Source organism: Fusarium vanettenii (genome assembly GCF_000151355.1).
Source record: "Fusarium vanettenii 77-13-4 chromosome 14 genomic scaffold NECHAsca_24_chr14_5_0, whole genome shotgun sequence".
Lineage (NCBI taxonomy): Eukaryota > Fungi > Ascomycota > Sordariomycetes > Hypocreales > Nectriaceae > Fusarium > Fusarium vanettenii.
Window position 1 is genome coordinate 173,329 of NW_003315861.1, and position 16,466 is coordinate 189,794.

Sequence of the window (16,466 nt, forward strand, 5' to 3'; positions counted from 1 at the left end):
AACCTTCAATGCAAGAACTCAAATAATAACACAACATAGCATTTAATCAATTGAAATAAATCGCTATACTATTACCCAGATGTGTTAACAACTATCTGACATGTTCTTGTATTATGACCGGTCTTGCCGCATGTTCCACAACGCCTTTCCTTCGCTCGCGCCGACTCTCCTTGACCACCACTCCTCGACGATTCGGCCACTCCCTGCGTATCAACATCCATTTGATCAATTGCTTCTCTTCCCTCATCTACAGTCATCTTCCCTCTATTCTGCAGGCGGGTTCTTTTTGCTCTACGCCGCTTGCTAAGGGTCTCATTTGCCTGTCGAAGGATCTGATTCTCAGACTTCAATAGTGCTATTTGATGCATTATTGCCTTCGTTCCCTTAGAAAATGACTCAATAGCCTCTAAAATAGATGCTGGAGAGCTGCTCTGATGTCTCCTAACTCGTCTTTTGAGGTATTCAGACTGAGAACTAGTCTCAAGGACGGTCTTTGGGGTCTTTGAGACCCAAGGGTCGGGAAGGCTAGCCTCCTCCTCAACGGGTGTTGGAGTCCGTAGCTGCACATCAAGCTTTGATATGACACTTTCCAGGTCTAAAGGAACAAGCCCGGCCCCTCTAAAACCCCCCTTGATGTTGCTTTCTGTCATTACGGCTTGGTGGGCGGCGTAAAAGGCTGGAAAGAACTCGGTCTTAGAAACGTGGGTTATAGAGCATCTGATCAGATGCTCTATTTGCCGACCGTAGGCCTTCTTGAGCGGTCCAAAGCACCCGACATCAAGAGGCTGGAGCAGATGAGACGAATGAGCCGGCATACAAAGCGTAATGATGTGGTTCTCTTCGCAATATTTTTCAAATTCAACCGAGTGGTGACTTTCGTGCCCATCGAGGATTAGAAGACGATAGTGACCGGTTGATCGGGCCTTTGTGTGCCGATCAAAGTGCTTTAGCCATTCGAGACCTGTATTGTTATCGGTCCAGCCATTTTGAGTCGTCGCAATAGCCCAATCGCCCGGGAGGTTGCTTTCTTGGTACCAGCTGGCGAGGTGATATTGGCCTGCAACCACGATGAAGGGCGGGATCGCCCAGCCTTCCGCATTAATCGCCTGAATGACTGTAACCCATTCCCGATTTCCAGGCTGGATTGATTTCGGGTTTCCACGCCTTTCTGCGCCCGTGACAGCCATTCCGCTTGCAATAAGGCCCATCATAAAGCCAGTCTCATCAAAGTTGTAGATATCGGCGAGGGTAATACCATATTTCGTGATTGTGTTCTCCACGAGCCTGAACCAATCGCGAATAATGGTTGGATCTTCGCATTTGGCCCTCTGATAGTCGTATTTACGAAAAAAACGCGTCTTAAGCTCTAGGTGTCGCCTGACGAAATTAGAAGCCCAGCGCTTGCCGACAGGTGACGCGTGGCGGTCTGCGAGCAGTCGGTTGGCCATTTCTTCAACACCACGCAGCCGCGGGGGAAATCCTCGCGAATCTAGGTCGAGAATGAACTGAACAACGATCTGTTCTTCCAGGTCGGATAGTTTCCGCGAGTTGGGAATGGTATCGCGTCGAGATTGAATGCCATTCTGCCGGCGACGTAGCCTCTGCTCCTTGACCCCATAGATACTAGAAGCCCGCCGGAGACTTAATTTTGGGTCATTTTGGAGGGCTTGAAGGGCAAGAAGGGTATTTGCCTCAGTATTTGATTGCGACATACTTGGTGGCGAAGATTTGATTGACGAAGTGGAAAGTTAGGTGTAGGAGGGAAAAGTGCGCCGCTCGCTTGTCTGCGCCGCTCGCTTATCATGTACGTTACATGACTTCCATGGCCATCTAGTATAATAAGCCTAGCATCGGACTCGTCTTCTGGCCGGGTTTGAGGTAGATAGACCTCTTTGAGCCACTCAACTGCGATATGGTTGTTGGTCCAGCCGTTCTCAGAAGTGATATAATACCAGTCGGCTATCTTCTTGAACTCATCGACAAACCACTGTTGCTGAATCTCTTTGCCTTTGAAAATAATCCCTGGTTTCAGAAGGCGGCCATCTGCAGTCACGGCTTCAATAAAGCTAGTCCAAGCGCGGGACTGAGAACCTTTGAGGAAGGCCTTCTGTCGCACTGAGCGTGCTGAAAGGATCAAGGATCAGGTAAAGAATAATGAGCAGCAGCAGTGTGTTGATTGATTGTTGTCTGAGGTTGTCTCTTGTGCGGGGTACTCCATCCCGCAGAGTTACTTAAAGCATACGGCTAGATTACTAATGCAGTTGTTTCATGAGGCCGTGAAGATCATGCCTACCCTGCGACACCTTCCTTTTAGGATCGCTACTGCCAATAACCAAGGAATCCTAGATTCGCAATGGGTTAGTGAGATTTATGATCAAAACGATAACTACTCACCAAATCCAGCCATGATACCGCCCTCGTCGACGTTAACTGTGTTCTCAGGATTGATCCAGCCATACTGGCTCTCGCGGATATCAAAGTACCAATTGACGGCCATTGGAGTAAAAGAATTGAATCTTGAGGCCTCCTGGCGTTTCCCTATCTTCGTCTTGATGGCCGGATTACGTTTCATGAATCTGGCTATCCAATGCACACCGATAGGCCTTTCCCGGCCCTGTTGTCTCAAGAGGGCGGCAACAGTGGCACGAACTTGACTGTGAGAAGGAGCATAGCCCAAGGCCTCTTGTCGAAGTATCCAGGTGACTAATCTGGCCTCCTGAGACTTGGATAACTGCTGGGCAGGCTGGGTGACCTCGGAGATTGACGGTAGACCTCTTAATCGGGCCGAGAGAATCGTCTGAGGGATGCCATGTTTCTGGGCGGATTTGTTCTGGGAGAGGCCGTTATCTGTGACATCCAGTATGGCCTCAATAACTTCATTCTCTGTATAAGACATTCGAGGCATTTTCAAGGCGATTGTGGAAGGCTGGTGTAGATAAAAATTCCATGAAGAGTCGAGGAGGCCGATTGAAGGAGGAGGCATTTGCAGAAATTTTACATTAGTCATAGGCGACCATACCGCATTCGTAATCTAAAAAGCAATGCGATGATCTAAAATATCATGAAACCATCAATAAAATAAGCTTCATTCCACGCAAATTACTTCAATTTTGGTCAATCACCGTGTAAGTGAAATTGGGTATTTTGTATGGGGAACATTTTTTTTTGCTTAGCAGTAGGTGGGTACTGCATGGTAGTCCCGGGTTGTCAGGCACTGGATGACTTGTTCTTTAGAAGTATTTTAGACTAGTTAGGTCTTTTATAAGGATTAAATAAAGCTGCAAAGTTAATAAACTTCCGACTAGTAATAGCTAAGCTATTGTTTTATTTGTTACCCAGGCAGCTGTAGCAAAGCTCTTAGTTTATCAGAGTTATTAATTAACCTTGAAACGGCGACGGCGTCTGAAATTAGCGATTCATATGCTAGAGTAAGATAATAGCTTGTCACAACTAAAACTGTCCGTTGTTATGCTTCAGTTCAGATTCCGGAACGATATCCATTACGCTCTCCCAGTGTTCTGCAACCCTACCATCCTTAAGCCGGTAGATATCAATAACATGATTCCCAGTATCTCCCTCCCACCGCCGAGAGTGATGATGCACCGTGATGTAGGGTACATCAACAAGTATTCTCTTAATACTCATCTGAATATGAGGCTCCTCAGGTCTTGACCAATTCTTCGCAGCCCACTGCTTCATCATCTTCGCCATATCAATGATGGATTCTTGTCCATCGCCGACGAAGACGCTATGCTGTTTGTAGTTCTCGTCGACGAGCTGTCGGGTTCTCTCGAAGTCGTAATATTTGAATGCGACGAGGTGGAGTTCGATGATTCGTTTGACGATGGAGACTTGCGAGGGGGAATGCTGGGGTTGGTCTTTGAGGTCGGCGTAGACCTGGTCGACTGCGGTTTTCAGAGCCTCATCTGTGACGGCCATGATAAGTGAATGAGTAGGGAATAGAGTTTTTCAAGGTGAGAGTGATCAAGTTATTGAGTTTAGGTATATAAGAGGAGCCGAAATTAGTTACCAAAGCACATGTGTAAGGGTGGAAGCAAGGGCTATAAATACCGGAAATATCACTCAAAAGTAAATCTTGTCTTTACCAAGCCTGCCCTGAGTTGGGCAAGGGTAGCATGCAAGAAAGCGCGCCCAGGATCTAGTGTAGTTAGAGTGGCTTCCCTTGGCTCCTTGGCAACTTGCCTTCAAGTGGGACATTCCCAGTCTCGAAAGTATACTTGGTGGGGGCTCAAAATCGCCCCCACCAAGTAGCCCTTTTCGTTCATTCTTCCCTGGTTATGAGCGGGTCTTGGGTGGCAACCAGATTTTGTCCCTCAGCACTTCCCCTCCCCACCTTCACCCATAGGATCAAGGTGTGCGTTAGCGTTGGTGGTGCCCGGTGGGTAAAGTGGCTCTGGGGATGATCCTGGTGGCGATCCTGGTGACCTTGGATCTAACATTGCACCTTACAGGCCTTGGGTAGCGAAATAAATAGCAAAGTGCCTGCAAAACGACGGTCTTGGCGATCTAGTGGACCACGACAAGAAGCGACCTATCCCCGCCCAGCTTATCAAGTACAATGTCGCCAGGAACAGTCAAGAATGTTATCTTTCTGGGAGTTAGTAAGCCTCGCGAGTGTATTTACGCTGGGAAACTAATACCTTGATCACAGGGAGCCGGCCAAGCAGGTCGTATGGTGTTCAACTCGTTGGTCCAAGCCAGCCAAGGCTCCAGCATAACCATCTCTGCCCTCTCTCGAGCAGACTCCGGGGCAAGCTTTCCGGTCGGTATCAACGTCATTCGGACAGATTACACGCCAGCGTCGCTGGAAAACGCTCTTGTTGGCCAAGATGTCGTCATTTCTATGCTGGGAGACGCCGGCATGCCCCTTCAGAAGCGTATTGTTGACGCAGCCATTGTCGCCGGCGTGCAGAGAATCTTTCCGTCTGAGTTCGGTTGCCGCACCTACATTGATAGGGTTGTTGCGTTGATGCCGTACTTCCAGCAGAAACGTAACTTGATTGAGCATCTCAAGACAAAGGAAGGTTCCATAACCTGGACGGCCTTGATTCCCAATCCCTTCTTTGATGAGGTAAATGCTTTGCTTCACTTCATCCAGGGGACCGGTCTTCGCTGACATTGAGTAGGCTTTAAAGAATACCTTCCATGGATACGAGCCTCCGAACAAGTACTTCCTCCTTGATGGCGGAGATGCACCCTACGGCACCACGAATTTGCGCACAATAGGGCTTGCCTTGTTCAGAATCGTCTCAAACCCGACTCATTTCCAGGACTCTGCGAACCGATATGTCAACATCCACTCGTATATACTCACCCAGAAAGACATTCTGGCAGCAGTGGAGAAGGTTTCAGGAAGAACATTTGAGAGGCATCACGTCAACAGCGCAGACTTGTATGAGGATGCTTTGCGTCGCTTTAGGAGTCGAGGTCCATCTATGGAGAAGGATTTATTTGCCGAGAGGGATATCATTCAGTGCATCACCTATGGGAAGGGCGAGTTTCTTGGCCTTGGGGATACGAGGGACGAGAATGACTGGACCGAGAGGCTGGGACTTCCAGCTGAGAATCTCGAGGAGGATGTCAGGGGGGTGCTTGAAGGGACTCGGCCGTGATATTTTTGAGCCCAGTTCTCACTTTGAGCCTATTACCAAGGTAGCATCTTCCACGTCTGATCTATGGAACCTGGCAAGAATTTGCTAGGAGCCGCCCCCTGTTTAATAATAGGTCTTTGCTTCGGCATGGTAGTGACTTTTATACCTGTACGGCTGGTGGATAACTTGAATATCTAAGAGATGAGTATTTTCTCCTCTTTATATAGACCGGCTCTCTATTGCTAACTCAGTGTCATACAGTAACGTCGACCGCATCACGTTGTTAAGAGGCACTTATATAGTAATAGCTTACTTGATTTAACTCATCTGTAAGGACTATACCTTAATACTTGGATGACCGAGTTAATTGCTAGTCGCCTAGCCAAACATATGCCAAAAGCTATCTAGCTTGCTTAACACTCTTTACGTCTTCCTATCTAGACCAAGTATTTGGCAAACCATCTAACCAACTGATCTTCTGCTTGATCAGCCATCTCCTTCTCAATCTTGTTACTCGGATCGCCTCTGACGGCGAAACCGTGCTTTGCATTGGGAATAATGACCACCTCAGTATCTACATTCTTTTTGCTTTCAAGAATCTTAGCCGCTTGCTGTACCTGGTCCAGAGGCAAGGCAAAGTCGACATCGCCAATGACCATGCTGTAGGGAAGCTTCACCCCCTCGATATCTTGGGGAACTTTGATCTCACTCGGGTGGGCAGTGAAGGCTGCATCAATGAGCGTCTTGCCGTTGCTCGCCAAGTCGCCGTGAGCCAGGTGCGTGATACCATATGCGCCCCAGCAAAAGCCCACCACGCCAACCTTGAGGTCTGCTGCCTCAGCGCAGCGTACGTCATCCATGAATTTCCGGACGCCCGGATAGCGCTTCTCGGGGTTGTTTCGAATGCTAAAGGGTACCATGACAAACGCGGCCTTTAACACGAGCCATCTGGGCCTTGGTGTCAGAACTGTCAGAGCTTACATGGTGGACATCTTACGGTTTTACCAGCCATCCCCATAGGCCTCCCTCACTGAGGATTCTATCCATGACCACCTTTATCGATGCAGGTGCAGAGGTCCCTGAGACTGTGTCAGCCGCACAATCACAATGCAGAGGAAAGGCAACCCCGGACTAACCATGCATGAAATCTGGGAGGTATACTCTGCAGCCAGTCCGCTCCGCGTACCTGTCAGCAACACCACGCAGGTTGGTCGTGTCCCATCCAAACGCATCCGAGAGGACGACAATTAGGCCGTTCTGCGAAACTTCCTTGGTCTGAGGCTCTGCAATGTAGACATCGTGGCCATGTAGCTTGGTCTCACGCCCGTGGACGGGACCGGGATGATCATGTCCCCTGTAACAGTCGGCACACGGCATCTTGCCTTGAGAGGTTTTGATGTACTGACGGCTGGGTTCGACACACGCGCAGACCAGGGCAAACAAACGACGAGAAGGCGAGCAGCCGGTTGTGCAAGCCTGACCAACCAGGAATAATCTCAGTGACACTCGGCTTTATTAAGCTTAGTGAAGGCGGCGCTGTTCCCCATGGGGTTATGAGGACTGCGTCTCGGTGGGCATCTAGACTCTCCACCCAGGGTGGCATTGGGTGGCACCATTGCAACCCCACATTCATACCAGCATGATGTTGATGTATACAGTTTCCACTCCAGGAAACTGTTATGCACAGCTCTCTTCGGCGTTATGCGGCATTTGGGTTTACCGAGATGCCAATATTATGTTGAGGATGGGGACAGGGTTCGTTGCTATGCTCTCCCTTTCAGAGCAAGCGCCAAAGGGCCAACAACACCACAGCCCTTTTGCAAGCGTTGAATACGCCGGTTAGCTGGGCCGCAATTATTCTCATTTAACATCATTCACGAGACAAGATTCACCTCGGATGGATGGTATATGGCTCAGGCCACACTGCAGGTTGGCAAGGATACTCGTGTACGCTATCGTGTTATTCTCGTCTCGTTGAACCTCTACAAGCACAGCTACCTAGACAAGTACACAAGACTTTACCACGGGTTAGGAGCAATGTTGGTGTAGACTCTGAAACCACTGTTCTGCTTCGCGTCCTGGAAGGCCTCGTGATGCTCCTCCAAGGTGTACACCTTGTGTTTTGATCCGCCACGCTTGCCGAGCTTGAGAACCCCCGAGTTTATCATCTTGATGGTCGAGTCTATCCCTCCTCTTGAGACTATCACTTTGCCAATGATCTTGATGTTTTGGTGCATCACAAGCGTGTACGGGACCGAGATGGACCCAGATGGTGCGCCGCTGAGGACGACCCTCCCTTCTGGCCGCACAGCGCGTATGGCAGCCGAGAAGTAAGGGGAGCCCGTCAGGGTGCCCGACGCCCAGTCGTTGTATACCTCGACGCCGCGCCCATCGGGGCTAGCCTTCCGGATCGCGGCCGCGTCGACTTCATCATCACCAGTCATGACAACGTAGCTGAATCGCTCGTGGTTTCCGAGCTGCTCCGCCAGGCGGGCGAGGTTTTTTTCACTGCGGCCGATGGCAATGACATTGGCGCCCAGGGCGAGTGCCATATCAGAGGTGACGCCGCCAAAGGTTCCAGTGGCCGGTCCAAGTGCAATCGTCTCGCCTGCCTGGAGGTTGGCAGCTTCGCATAACGCTCCGGCAGAGATGGTGTAAAAGGAAATCTCGTGAAGCTCCGCAGGCGTGTAACCAAGCTGCTTGCACAGCCGGTCCTCGTTCAATATAAAGATGTTCTCGAGCGGAACCTTTTGATACTCCTGGAGGGCGCCATCACGCCATTCTCCCTGCATGAGCTTGCGGCCTCTTGGCCCCTCTCCGCCGTGGTGACCCTGGATGATACTGACGTCAGGGTCGTCCCGCGCAAAGATGGGAGCCGAGAAGAAGACGAGGTCGCCGGGCTTGGCGAGGACGGCATCCGATCCGATGGCGTGTACCCGGCCGATATGGCTTGGATGCGGCACCAGGGGAAGGGAAAGGTTGAAGACAGGCAGCCTCCCCTGATGGATGTCCTCGGCGTAAGGGAACACGACCGTGTTGAGGACCTTGACGACGACTGAGCCAGCTGTTGCCTCTGGAACGGGGAGCTCAACAAGCTCCAAAGGTTTGTCGAACGAGGAGAGCCATAGGCCGCGATTCTTTGTTGCAGTCGAGCTGGGACTCATGTTGAAGCGGGTTGGGTGGGATTGGGGGAAGATGAAAGAAGTGAGAGTTTAGAATATCGAACTAACAATAGAGGCATCGGAAGAAAAGAAATGGCGGCCAAATATCTATCTATGCCCTGGCCAGCCCCCATGAACTACAAGCGCCCAACATTTCGGAACATGCACCAACTACCACCGAGAATCTCGGGCCGCCATCGTAAAAGGGAGGGTGGAGTCCATTGCCACCTTGCGAGAAAATGCCACCCGTCCATCCCATCCCATCCACTTTCCCCACGCCATATTGTTGAACGCGTTCTTGATACAGATTTTGAAGACCTTGACACGCAATCTAGTTGGTCAGGCTGAACAATGGGGTTGGCTGCTGAAGGGTCCCGTACTCGGTTCGAGCTCACCATTCGCACCCCGTTCACGATACCTATGATGATTACCACTTTCAGATACAAACTCTTACTCCGGTCTGAGACTTGTCGATATAATATACAATCTATCCAGTCCCAGTCACCATAATTGTGCTCTTAATCTTCCAGGAACGCCAGGATATCGTTGACGTAGGTAATGGAAATACCATACTCCAACTTTAACATGTTGTTGAATCTCACCATCCCATTCCATTCAAGTAGTCGAGATCCCTGAGGTACTTCTGGCTTGAAATACCTGCCTCACCTAATTCTAAGATTCCAAATAACTGCTTCCAGGTTTCTTTGTCGTGTTCGTGCATCAGGTCTGTTGCCGGAGTGTGTAGATTGGAAGTCGAATCTGCTGCGTCCCTTTGTTAGCACGAACCCGAGCGGAATTGTGGTCGACCTACCTTCTGTGTGGCATGACAGTGACGGGGCGACATATGACACTGAATCGTTAGTGCCAGCCGTAGCATACTCGGGATGCTCTGCCGGTGTTGGCAAGCAACCAGGGGGGAATTCGCAACTCAACGCCGGGGACTGGTGGTTTCCAGCAAGATCCGGCCGTGCACAATACGAGTTGGGAGTCGAGCCCGCGTGGCCAGGTCTGATGACTTTTCCATCGCCAATAATGGCCTGATAGCTAGTGAATATAGCAGGCATAGTAGAAATTCCGAAATTCTTTGCAAACATTGATATGAGATGCATGGTTGAGAGGCCGATCCCCTCCGCACTTCGCGTACTCGGCAGTCCATGCTGTGAGACCAGAGCCTGTTGTGCCCTGAGAAACATCTCGGTGCTCCTGAAGGCAAGGTGCAGATTGACAAGTTGTGGCGATAGCCTCTGTATAACTTCGAGCTGGTCCTGACCTGACAATGATGAAAGGACACAGTGTTGTGGAAGCTGATCAAGCCAGCGGCTGAGTGCCAACGAGTGCTTGACGCAGAGCTCATCCGATACCACTGGATCTGACATGGCATCGTTGAGTATCCGAATCACATCAACATAGCGGTTGAAGATACTTATCGCCCGCAATGGTTGATGCATCGAGCTGCTGTTGATGGAATTGCCAGAGCACACGGTCCGCGGCTCCCACTCATCCGGGCCTGTTTCTGCCGGGATGGGATGGGACTGAACATCTGCTGTCCTGAGATGGGGTGGCTTGCCCAACTGGCACGAGACGACAGTATCGAGCACAAAGCAGCTTAGGAGTAGCCGGCTCTGGTTGTCGTCGCTGCCACTTGCAGTGCTTGGGCCGTTTCTGTCGAGAGGCAACGTCCCCAAATCAAGGCAGATTCTCACAGCCTGGCCAATCAGATGCCAAGAAGCTGAGAGTTCTCCCTGATCCAGTTTAAAGAGGCTCAAGATGAGCAAAGCCTGGACGTAACCGGGTGCCCGTGCCTCTTCGTTTGGTATCTGTTGTCTTGCCTTGGCGTAGATTTGCTCGGGCGTTGAGAGGGAGGCTCGATAGCTAGCCGGGCCAAGAGGGTCCCGAGACTCTTGAAGGGACGAGTGGGCGAGGACCGCCCAAAAAGTGGCCAGGTTTCCCCCTTTTGCGAGAGCGGTTCGTGAAGGCGAGTGAAGTAACTCTAGCATCTTGTGTTTCTGCACGATGGGCAGCCAACAATGGGTATGGGCAAAGTGTATATCGAGTAGGCGCTGGGCATTCTGAGGAAAGGTTGTTGATCCCGCATCTTTGTGTGGCGGAGCCTGGATCGCCATCGGCTGTTGATGAGACGGCGGTGTTTCTGGACTGTCGGTGTCTGCGCGACCCGAGCCGAGTCGAGCTCCATCAGCCGGTGCACTCTGGATAGGCTCGAATGACCGGAGATGAGGAGGGAGGTTGAAGGTAGAGCCTTCATTCTTTTCTACAGCCACAAAACTTGCGCCTGCATTGCTGCTTTCCTGGACATTTGACAAGATGTGGTCCAACTGTCCTTGGATACCACTGTCTTCCCAAGCCTGTTTCAGTATATCCGAGTCCTTGATAAGCTTACTGTCCATGACCAGCCTCCCGCGAGGATCAAGGGCAAACTCGATTTCTGGCATGAGCTCTCGGACTATGCTTGTACTGTTGGGGATTACAGTAAACACGAGGGCCCATAGCAACTCAAGAGCTCGCACATAGCCAGTCGGCAGCCCGCGCTTCTTGATGTCCGAGCCGTAGCTGCATGGTTGGTGGGTGGCAGAGCACCGCGAGCAGGCCGGGCGGCGGCCATCACATCTGTGCTTCCGGGCACGGCAATAGTCGCATGCCCGGGAGACTCGCTTTCGTTTGGCTCTTGGGCGATTGGTGGCTTTGTTCATGACGGGCGCGACTGTGATGCTTAGAGGATGCTCTCCTAAGGCGTGCAGATGAAGTATGCCAAAGAGAGACGGAGCAAGAGCTTGGCAGGGGATCAGCTTATCAGCTCCCTTGCAGGATATATCAAGCATGTGAAGATGATATATTGCATGTTGCTGGGCTGGCCACTGAGTAACCCTCCCTAGGTAGAGATCGACCCCATCCAACAAGCCTCGGTGGGTACCTAACTTTGGCAATCCATCCACCCGTGCCCCGTAGGCATGAGGCCCCATGCCATCCTGCACAGCTGTTGAAGTCATCTGGCGTAATTGGGCTTACTCGTGCTCGTGAGTACTACTTGAATTCTCATACGTATACCACGATAGGATCAAGATACTATACACAACTGAAAGAGCTGATGTGGGAAAGGTCTATCTGGTTCCAGGTGTGCCAAGTTACGGGGCGCACGTGCAGTACCTATATGTTGATGCTGCTCATGACGTGGACGCAAGCAACGGACAATTCTATTCATGATTGCTATCATTCGTTGGGTCATCTCTAACTTTTCCTAGAATGCCTAAATCTCAGACATGAGCCTTGAGGAACTCGAAGCCTTTTGTCAAAAGACCAAACACGCCGTCTCCAGGCTGCGCACTCTCATCGAAGCCGTGTTGTCCTCCATCAACAAGGGCCAATTCAGTCTCGACCCCGCGGCTCTTGAGCTCATCGTGCGCGCGCTGCGAAAGCCTTGCCGGCACCAGCCTGTCTTGGGTACCGTGGATGAAATAGGTGGGAGGGAAATGAGCCTTGATGAATAACGAAACCGGGTCCACGCGGTCATAGTTGTCGTCTCCCACAGCTGTCTTGAACAGCGTTCCTTTTCCCATCGCATCAAACATCCATGCCACACGATAGCTCGAGAAATCAGGCCCAGATGGTCCCACCGGAGGGGGAGCATAGGTTGGGGGAGGGACATCTTTCCAGATCAGACCCACGAAATCTTGGTCAAGTTTGGGGCTACCTGGGGGTGCAGGCAAGGGAGTATGATATGCCTGATCTGAGAGGTATTTGATACCGTACATGTCGAGAATCGCAAGAGGTGGACGAGGTAGGCCGGCCTAGACAGTTCATGTGTTACCATCCAGTACCCCTCTGCCGATAAGACCCCTCTACTGATAAGCAAAAAAAAAGTTTCCCCATACAAAATGCCCAATTTCACTTACACGGTGCTTGGCCAAAATTGAAGTTATTTACGTGAAACAAGTTGTGTCTTATTGAGAGTTTCATGCTGTTTCGTATTATGCTATTGTTGCTTACGCTATATGGGCGGTTTGGCCGCATGGAACTGTCGCAAAATTTCTATTAATGCCTCCTCCACGAACACTCCTCCCCAAAGCTTGTAGGACTTTTATCTGCGCCGGCCTTCCATAATCGCCTTGAAAAATAGCTCGAGCTTCTTACACAGAGGATGATGTTATTGAAGCAATATTGGATGTCACAGATAACGGTCTCTCGCAGAACCAATCCGCCCAGAAGCACGGCATCCCTCAGCCGACTCTTTCGAACCGATTAAGAGGTGTACCGCCAAAGTCCGAGGTCACCCATCCCGCCCAGCTGTTATCCAAGTCTCAGGAGTCCAGATTAGTTTCCTGGATACTTCGACAAGAGGCCTTGGGCTATGCTCCTTCTCACAGTCAAGTTCGCGCCACCGTCGCTGCCCTCCTATAACAGCAAGGCAGGGAAAAGCCTATCGGCGTACATTGGCTAGCCAGGTTTATGAAACGACATCCGTCCATAAAGACCAAGATAGGAAAACGCCAGGAGGCGTCGAGGTTCAATTGTTTTACCCCGACCGCCGTCAATTGGTACTTTGATATCCGCGAGAGCGAATATGGCTGGATCAAACCTGAGAACACTGTTAATGTTGACGAGGGCGGCATCATGGCCGGATTTGGTGAGTATTTTGTCGTTTCTTTCATGAGACAAACTAACCAGCTGCCAATATAGGCTTGGATTCCTTAGTTATCGGCAGTAGCGACCCCAAGAAGAAAGCCTTCCTCAAAGGCTCCCAGTCCCGTACTTGGACTAGCTTTCTCGAAGCCGCAACTGCAACTGGCTGTCTTCTGAAGCCGGGGATTATCTTTAAAGGCAAAGAGCTTCAGCAACAGTGGTCTATTGATGAGCTCAAGGAAGTGGCTGACTGGTATTATATCACGTCCGATAACGGCTGGACAGACAACCATATCGCGGTCGAGTGGCTCAAACAGGTCTATCTTCCCCAAACGTAGCCGGAAGATGAGTCAGATGCGAGGCTTATTATACTAGATGGTCATCGAAGCCATGTATCTGTTCGTATCCGCCTTTTCCGGGCCACCTGGGCCGGGGATGTCGCTGACCGTAAATCTAGGATGAGTGGATGGCTACGTGCTTTTTGAATAACGTGTATTGTTGTTACCTGCCGGCTCACTGCTCCCACGGCCTACAACCACTCGACAATGGTCCATTTAATGCATCCAAGGCGGCCTATCGCAAAGAACTCCAAAAGCTGACAAGCCTGACCGATTCTGCGCCGGTGGACAAGGTCAACTTCATCAAGGCCTATGCCAAAGGCAGAGAAGTGGGTATGACGAAGAAAAACATCCTTTCTGGTTGGAGAGTGACTGGAAACTGGCCGATTTCTCGACGGAAAGCACTCATACATCCTGAGATCCAGCCTGACAAGAAGGAAACTACACCTGCATCAGACGGCCTCAGCGACGGGCAACGCGACTCTGATAACACGCCAAAGACCAGCCGTCACATCAGGGATCTAGGTAAGAACAAAAGCCCTTCGACAAGAAGGCGCTATTCTGTGATATCGAAAGGTTTTGAAGCACAAGAGTCAAAGATCGCTTCTCTAAGCTTAAGAGTAGCCAGTTTAGAGGAGGAAGTCGGGAGGCTGAGCAGAGGCAAGAAGAGGAAAGCGATACCGAATCCCAACAGGAAGTTTATGACACTGGCCGAGTCTCTAGTGACCGGTGACACTATTTCTGAGCCAAACGAAGTGATTGAAGAGACAGAGGGTGTCGAAGAGGTGATCGAGGTGGGAGGAGTGGAAGAGAATGAGGGCTCAAATTCGGAGGCGGAAGAGTTAGCTGACACACGCACGCGCGCAGGCCGTGCAGTTAGAAGACCAAGACTATATTAAAATATATTCGATTCCAAGCTGGAAAAATAGGAATTGACTTGTTTTTCGTATTTCTGGTGGCTCTTTGTGAGGGGGTTGAAAATTAGCAGTTTGTATGGGGAAACTTTTTTTTTGCTTATCAGTAGAGGGGTCTTATCGGCAGAGGGGTACTGGATGGTAGCATACTCATCCCCATGCCACAAGTCATTACAGTCAAAGGTGGGCACAGCTCATCTTCAAGTCTCTTCACACACCATCAGAAGCGCCAGGGTGGCGCCGCAGGAGTGCCCCAAGGTTACAACTCGCGAGCCGTCCACGTTGACGCCAGCATCGCCCGAAAGCAGCTCAGGCAATTTGGTCTGCGACCATTTGTATGCGTCCAACGCGTCCTTCACGGGCCCCTCAAACACTGTAACAGTGGGAGACAGTCTATAGTTGGCGGACACGACCACAAAGCCCAGATCGACGAGTTTCTCTGCTTGGTGGCGGACAAGCAACTCTTTTGAGCCGACGGTGAAGTTTCCGCCGTGGAAGTGCAAAGCTGTGTGGCCCAATGCGTCAGAGCACCAGGCAGGATAGAGCAACAGTACAAAGGTTACGCACCGATTGGAAGCTTGGAAGCTGTCACAGCCTTTTTGAAATAAACGTCTGCGGCTATCGGGACCCCGTTGGCCACTTTAAACACGTACTCCCTGCGTGTGGTCATGTTGCTATGTCAGAGCATCGATGGGCATCAATCGTGAGCTCAATCAACGGCCGGTACGTCCCACGCGTATGATGATATTATAGAGAAACCATGCCGCCCCAGATGCTCGTAGGTGAACTAGGAGGAGGCGGGAAGCGCTGATGAGCATCGTCGCGCGCCACCTACTACCCACCCACCTACCCACCTGGCTTGTGCCCACCCACCCTAAGATGGAGTTGGCCGGATGGAAGAAAGTAAGTGTGTGTATTACATTGCAACTTGTGCTAGTATCATGTTTACAAGAGGATGATGCCTTGTCCTTACTATTCCTACAAATACCGCCCAATTTCCTACGTAAAGGGTTCATGTGTTGGCCACCATACCCATGACGCCACCATCCATCCATACGAACCCCTAGACATCGTGCTGTAGGCTATGAAACACCCTATTGATCGTTACTCATACGAGTAATGCCTACTCTTTTGCCCTGTAGCGTTATAGTTGGGTGCACAGTAGCATTGATCGTCCCTGAATTGTCTCTAAGGAGGGTAGCTCGTTGCAACATGAATGGTGCTGTCCGCGTCTTTGAATTTCTTCATCAGGAATCCCAATTTTTGCGACACGCAAGAAGGCCCTGTCAAAAGTGTTAGTTTAGCATGTCTCAAACTCATTGACCACAGAGACTCTTTCTTACATTTCCACACTGAGCCGTCTGAGAGCAACTCAACGGACACGGCAAGGGGCAAGGCCGAGAGCCGGTCTTGGACCTCCAATCGCAGCTCGGCAACCTCTACAAAACTTTCATTTATCAGTGCGCTAAGGGTGTCGCGCAACTCGACCTGGGGGAGACGTGACTGTGCAAATTGAAGGTACCAGCACAGGAGGAGGCCTGGCTATTCGTCAGCCGCAGAACGAAGCTTGAGCAGGGGGTAGAAGTCGAGATGTCATACCTCCCTCGTAAGAGGCAATCGCGCCTTCGGGCCCGAACCTCATCGGTCCTATCCTTCTTAGATACTTCAAACCCAGGCGGCAATCGGATCGTAGCTGATCTGCTGCACGGAAAAGCGCCTTGTAAACTTCAGGTGAGCTTGCCTCGGCTGAAAGGTGCGAAATTTGCTCTGGGTTATCCAGTGCAGCAGGCGACCAGAGCAATTTCT

General features: G+C 50.8%; 6 protein-coding genes across 6 annotated transcripts; 1 reads left to right on the forward strand and 5 right to left on the reverse strand.

The window, feature by feature from the left end:
* Positions 1-3,169: 3,169 nt before the first annotated feature.
* Positions 3,170-3,939, reverse strand: NECHADRAFT_88583 (uncharacterized protein; the record flags this gene model as incomplete). The annotated part of the gene is made up of 2 exons (XM_003044155.1): positions 3,170-3,228; positions 3,531-3,939. 2 exons carry the CDS (start codon positions 3,937-3,939, stop codon positions 3,170-3,172), a joined length of 468 nt encoding a protein of 155 aa, XP_003044201.1.
* A 662-nt stretch (positions 3,940-4,601) lies between these two features.
* Positions 4,602-5,633, forward strand: NECHADRAFT_88584 (uncharacterized protein; the record flags this gene model as incomplete). The annotated part of the gene is made up of 3 exons (XM_003044110.1): positions 4,602-4,622; positions 4,673-5,092; positions 5,148-5,633. The coding sequence occupies 3 exons, from the start codon at positions 4,602-4,604 to the stop codon at positions 5,631-5,633; spliced, it is 927 nt and encodes a 308-aa protein (XP_003044156.1).
* Positions 5,634-6,049: 416 nt separating this feature from the next.
* Positions 6,050-6,989, reverse strand: NECHADRAFT_55340 (uncharacterized protein; the record flags this gene model as incomplete). The annotated part of the gene is made up of 3 exons (XM_003044156.1): positions 6,050-6,560; positions 6,610-6,691; positions 6,749-6,989. The coding sequence occupies 3 exons, from the start codon at positions 6,987-6,989 to the stop codon at positions 6,050-6,052; spliced, it is 834 nt and encodes a 277-aa protein (XP_003044202.1).
* Positions 6,990-7,630: 641 nt separating this feature from the next.
* Positions 7,631-8,776, reverse strand: NECHADRAFT_55265 (uncharacterized protein; the record flags this gene model as incomplete). The annotated part of the gene is made up of 1 exon (XM_003044157.1): positions 7,631-8,776. One exon carries the CDS (start codon positions 8,774-8,776, stop codon positions 7,631-7,633), a length of 1,146 nt encoding a protein of 381 aa, XP_003044203.1.
* Positions 8,777-11,286: 2,510 nt separating this feature from the next.
* NECHADRAFT_55236 (uncharacterized protein) lies at positions 11,287-11,481 on the reverse strand (the record flags this gene model as incomplete). Its single annotated transcript, XM_003044158.1, has 1 exon — positions 11,287-11,481. A coding segment is annotated over one exon (195 nt), but the record flags the coding sequence as incomplete, so codon positions are not given.
* Positions 11,482-12,042: 561 nt separating this feature from the next.
* Positions 12,043-15,330, reverse strand: NECHADRAFT_55379 (uncharacterized protein; the record flags this gene model as incomplete). The annotated part of the gene is made up of 3 exons (XM_003044159.1): positions 12,043-12,576; positions 14,879-15,165; positions 15,228-15,330. The coding sequence occupies 3 exons, from the start codon at positions 15,328-15,330 to the stop codon at positions 12,043-12,045; spliced, it is 924 nt and encodes a 307-aa protein (XP_003044205.1).
* Between the last annotated feature and the right edge of the window lie 1,136 nt (positions 15,331-16,466).